Below are 6,000 nucleotides of genomic sequence, written 5' to 3' on the forward strand. Positions count from 1 at the left end.
TCCATGTTCTTTAAGATCAAACTATTAATTGGCACATGCCACTCTCGGGAAGGTGCTGCGTGATATACTACAAATGAATTAAACCAACAGGGAGAAAACATTAACTCAACATAAACACACAAAAATGTACCTGATCCGTAGTGTGAGTTCCTGTAAATACATCTGTGACTCCAGGGCACTGATTTTCCCATGGGAACTTATTTTTTCCTTTGCCAGCACTCAACATTCTACGAGCTAAGGGATCAATGTGAGGGACAATCCCTCTACTGCTGTGATCACCGCTTTGATAATGTCCACTTTGAACTTGGTTTCCCGTCAAGAGCCAGTCGGTGTCAGCTCCGGGCAAATGATAAGTTCCTCGGATTTGAGCTGAGGATGGGAATGGAAGAGCGTACTCTACCAAACCTTGTGGGGAAATCCTTGGAAGAGTCTTCCGTGCCAGCCTGGCTTGCACAGCGTTCATTAGTCCTTCACCATTTTCTTGAAGCTCAACTTCATCAACCGCTTTGAGCAGACTAATTTTTCCTGGACCCATAGACGCAGCCAATACAGCAAAGGCCTCCAAAGCTGCATGGCGGACTCGCCTCTTACTATCTATCAAACACGGAGCAATTTCACAAGCTAAAAATGGCAAATTGAAATCTTCACTGGGATAGGTTAGTAGGGATACAATACAAATATTTACTACTTCTTCCCTTATTCTAGAGTTCTTGTGCTTCAGATTTTCAAGCAAGACAGTTAATACTTTGTATGGTCCAACCACTTTCATCAGTCTCATGTATATTTTCATGTACTCCTGTTTAACGGTGATCTTGCCATCTCCAAGGAGTTTGACCGTTGAGGCTATAACTGGTTTGAGAAATTCTTTGACACCTTGGCCAAGATTTAAGACAAAGCAGTTCAAAACATCCAATGTGACTAAGACGACGGTAAAGTTGCTGTCGTCAAGCAGCGTGCACAAGAAGCTAATAAAGCCAACCACATCGGAATGGGAGACAGAACTAAAATTAAAGTCTTGGATGAGATATTTGAGTTCCTCGATGGCATGGGTCCTAGACTTGTAGTCTTTCAAGTCAAGGAGTCTCGACTGCAGCTCTTGAGGAATGACACCCCACCTGAGATTGCTGTCACTCAGAGGAATGTATGGATGATCTTGAGTGTGTCCCGTTTTAACCGACAAGTTTTTGTGACCATGTGAACGCGGCCTAACTTGAGAACTGGTCCGTCGTGTAGACGACTCACTTGATATATCACTGTAGGAGCTCTCTTGTGTATATGACCTTCTCCTTGCAGAACCAGTCTGTAACGGAGCAATATCTCCATTACTGGCAAAGGGCGCCACACGGGTAACATGGACCTCCATATCTTTGCCACAGCTGTATCCACCTATGGTAGACTATTTGTTTCCTTTAGCAATCAAAAGAACTTCACAGGCTACATGACGACAAAGCCAGGTGTTGAGGTGGCCCTAAAGGGCTACCTCGTAATTTCATCCAGCTGTAAATATTAACTTGAACAATAAAACCAGCTGCAAATAAAATCATTTTGCACAAGAAACTATGCAATAATATGTTCTGATTTTCCCATAAACATAATCCGGCTTGCTTTAGGTAGCCATTGTCTCGTAAAACACCAATTCATCAAGTTAATAAGATTTCCAAGAATGGTAGCCAATGTTTCTTCTTCACTGAGTCACGGAGATGTGATACCTGCAAAAAACAAAAAAAAAAGTGTTAATACAACAAATATAGGACATAAGCTATAAAAATACTCACAATGTTGCTGACTGTACCGGACTTTAAAGGATGGCTCCTGAGAAGATCCATGCTTTTAATATTTCAACACATTTACCATAGGAAGCCTTAAATATGTCATATTGATCAAAAGGCCATAAGGTACAAGCAGTAGAAGTAAAATGCAAATCTTTATTCTTTCCTGTAAATGTTAGCTTGCCCTCACCTCCTTCAGTCCATGTGGCCTTCATGTTGGACCCTTAATATGATAGGCAACCTTACTGGCCAATGAGGAGGTTAATGGGAGGTGGGAAGAAGAGATTTGTATACGTCAGCCAATATTTCTTCTCGATCTTATAATTTTGACAAGCATTTTTTTTTTTTACTGTGAATGTATGTTTTCAGCATGTGATCATTTTGAGTCACCCAGATTTGTGGCTAGTTCACTAGGAGTGCCAGTTTATAGCAGGCATTTGAGAAGCATCTGAAATGCTATGCTTAAAGCTGAACTCCAGGCAAACAGCTATATATATGTGGAGTGTATATGTGGAGTGTGACATAGGCACATGCGTGAGATCAGGCACATGTCATCCCACTAATTTATTGAACAAAACAAAAAAGCTTTGCCCCGTGAGATCTCCCTGGAAAGCGCTGATGACGTAGCCTTCCTAGTTAAAGCAAAAATCTTTTTTCATTTTGAAAAATAACTGTTAAGCAATTTAGTGAAACATTCCCTTTAATGATCTCAGAGGCATCGCAGCCTCCTCTTCTTCAGGAGATGAGGGAATCCTACCAACAGGGGAGCAGGGGGATCAGAAAGAACCTACCACTGGGAGAGCAAGAGATGAAGAAAGCCTCTACCAGCTGGAGATGAAGAAAGCCTCCACACCCCTGCGAGAGAGCGAGATGAAGAAAGCCCCTAGCACCGGGGGTAAAAGGAAAGGAAAGGAAGAAAGCCCCTAGCACCGGGGGTAAAAGGAAAGGAAGAAAGCCCCTAGCACCGGGGGTAAAAGGAAAGGAAGAAAGCCCCTAGCACCGGGGGTAAAAGGAAAGGAAGAAAGCCCCTAGCACCGGGGGTAAAAGGAAAGGAAGAAAGCCCCTAGCACCGGGGGTAAAAGGAAAAAGGAAGAAAGCCCCTAGCACCGGGGGTAAAAGGAAAAAGGAAGAAGACACCTACCACCGGGGGTAAAAGGAAAAGGAAGAAGACGCCTGCCACCGGGGGAAAGGAAATGAAGAAAGTGCCTACCACCAGGAGAGAAGGAAATGAAGAAAGGGCCTACCACAAGGGGGGGAGATGAAGAAAGTGCCTACTAGAGGGGGGGGGGGAAATTGGGTAATTAAAACTGCTTTTCCAGATCTCCTAAACCAGCATTTAAACCTTGCACTGCAAGGGAAGGTTTTTTGTTTTCCCCCAGGGATGGGCTTTAACCATTCCCTACTATATTCCTCACTATATCCAAACAAACAAATAAAAGTTTTAGCTTTCTACATACATCAAAATGTATCCAAACCCTGCATCCAGAAAACAAACAACCCCCATCACAGCTTAGCACACACAGGGGACCACAGGGCAGAAAATGTTCTACATGATGTGTTCAGTTCTATCAGCTCGCAGCTACAATGTATCTCCTTGTAATGTGATACAAATGGTGGTCGGTGGGAAATCAGTGCACGGCGATGGCAGGGAAGGGACAAGTTTACCTTGATGTGCAGCTGCTGATCGCGGTCAGTGTATAGTGTGCAGGCTCCGATCACAGCCCGCTGCTATCACAATGAATCCCAGGCACAGACCACCCACGTATGGGCCACCCCCGCACTCTGCCAGGCGCCTCTGCCAGGGCACCCCGCTCCCCTCCCTCCCGCACTCACACTGGAGCCTCATACACTGTTGCCGGTTGAGCTGCTCGTCTGTGATCAGCTGACCTCTGACGTCATGACACTACAGCAGCCCGAGAGAGGCAAACCTTGTCTGTATGCGATGTCCCTCCCTCCCAGTGCCAGTGTTTCTTTAGTAACTTGGTGACCACAGTAAAGAGACACGCAGTGTGCTGATGATAAATGGCTGCAGCCATGGCTATTTGTTCACATATTGTATGATGAGCTGTCATTTTTGGTTGTTGTAGGGATTTTTAAAGGCATAGTCCACCCTAAGGAAAATAAAAAAATAAATGCACACATATTGATGAAAGAAAACATGTGCAATCATTGTTTCTGAGCATACCTGCTAAGCATTGCAACCATGGTCAGTAGACTGGTGGGCAATAACAGGCTCCTCAAGACTGCCCCTCCCCCAGGTATTGATCTTTGGTTTGGGGTTGGAGAAGGTGATCAGTAGACTGCAAGGGCAGTGACATTTCCGCCTTTGTGCTCCATTAAGATCTATAAGTCGCTGCCATGATGGCATATGGTGGCATCAATACACTTGAGCTCCACTGAGATCTACAAGTCCCTCTGCCGTGATATCAAAGTACTACAAGTGCAGTGATGTCAACACACTTGTGTTTCACTGAGATCTATGGGTCCCTCTGCCGTGATGGCAAATGGTGACGTTGCCGCTCTTGTGCTCCATTGGAATCTACCAGTCCGTCTTCAAGGATGGCAGATGGGATGTGCAGCTTTTCCTGTGAATGGATCTGTGAATGAATGACCTGGCTTTGTAGGCCAGACCACCCACAGATGCGCCAAATTCAAATATACACAGGTCACTCCAGGGAGAAACAGACCATGCTTCATGTTAAACCCTAAATATAGTTGTAGCATGCGACATGGTCAGAAAGGTGGAGTATTCTTGTAAAGTAAAGCCCAAGCTTTGGGCGCTGGTTTGGTGCTCTCACCCTCCTCATCTTGTTCATCTGATTTCTCCCTCCAGCCTCCAGTACCTGAAAAAGTTAGGATGGAAATGAGGCACAGTGTGATAGAGCCTATTTGGGTTACCATGAGGGCAATCCTACTCTCGGACTGACATGTCCTGTGCAGGGCATAAGCGGAAGTTAATAAAAACACACATTTCATGTAATGACATAAGCACTTTAAATTATGTTGAATCATTAGAAATAAACACATGACTGCAATAAATGGCCTGTTCTAAATATGAAGTCGGAGTTCTGTGGTGATGTCAGCGCACTCGTACTCCATTCAGATCTATGAGTCTCTCTGCTGTGATGGCAGATGGTGACATCAATACACTAATGCTCCATTTAAATCTGAGTCCCTGTGATGACATATGGTGACATCACCACACTTATGTTCCATTGAGATCCATGAGTTCCTGCCATTGTGGCATTATGGGAAGTTAAAAAAACACACATTTCATATAATGACATAAGCACTTTAAAATATGTGGAATCATTAGAAATAAACACATGACTGCAATAAATGGCGTCTTCAAAATATGAATTCGGAGTTCTGCTTTAACCTTCACGCAGAAAGTAACAGGTTTGGCCGGTGATCTCATTTTACGGAAAATCTTCTGGACGTGCCGACTTACATGTAATTACAATACAGACATGTCTGGTCACCTGCGGTTACTATAAAGCTAATTGGAGTCATTTTGAAGTTGAGGGATTACAGAGAAGTGCTGACAACACTCCTTTAATCTACACCAATTACACCTGCTGGGCAACACACGTAGGTGTCATGGGATCATACATAGAAGACATCAACAAGGGTCAACAGGCCTACAGAGCCTTTCTCAACCTCTTCCCCCCCAGAAGGAACCCTCAAGATATTTTTCAGGTCTAAGGGAACTCTTACCAATGACCAATGGCACTGACGCCATCTCGCCCGGATCTCCTGCTGGCAAGTCACCGGAAGTGACATAATTGGAGATTTGGACGAGTCAGCGTAAGTGCGCATTCACATGCACTAAGGTTGCCAGCTTTTCTTCACGTGAAAACTGAACACTCTAGCGCCGCGCGTGGCAATTGTTTTTTTTTGTTGAGAATATAGTGGAGAGAGTGAGGAGAGGCAGCCAGGGGAGGGAGTAAGAAGATTGGCTATAGAGGACTACAAATCCCAGCAATACATTATACAGCAATACAAAATATAATGCAGCTACATACTCTGTGTTGTTCCAGGGTGGAAGCCTGATGTCTCTAGGATCTCAAGTGGCCTATGTGGGCACTCACCAGGGCTGTGCATGATCTCAGGTGGACTCTGCAGGTTCTCAGGTGGACTCTGTGGGTTCACACCAGGGCTGTGCACACTCTCAGGTGGACTCTGCAGGTTCTCAGGTGGACTCTGTGGGCTCTCATCAGGGCTGTGCATG

At 44.8% G+C, this 6,000-nt stretch overlaps 1 protein-coding gene across 1 annotated transcript in view; it reads right to left on the reverse strand.

Annotated features, from left to right (window-relative positions):
* LOC108798725 (protein FAM179B-like) overlaps positions 1-1,363 on the reverse strand; it is a 31,420-nt gene extending 30,057 nt beyond the window's left edge. The window contains exon 1 of the mRNA XM_018570504.1: positions 131-1,363. Coding sequence (XP_018426006.1) covers positions 131-1,363 — 1,233 coding nt within the window. The remainder of the gene's footprint in view (positions 1-130) is intronic.
* Positions 1,364-6,000: the final 4,637 nt, after the last annotated feature.

Source organism: Nanorana parkeri, unplaced genomic scaffold, assembly GCF_000935625.1.
Source record: "Nanorana parkeri isolate BGI_ZX_2015 unplaced genomic scaffold, ASM93562v1 scaffold1544, whole genome shotgun sequence".
Lineage (NCBI taxonomy): Eukaryota > Metazoa > Chordata > Amphibia > Anura > Dicroglossidae > Nanorana > Nanorana parkeri.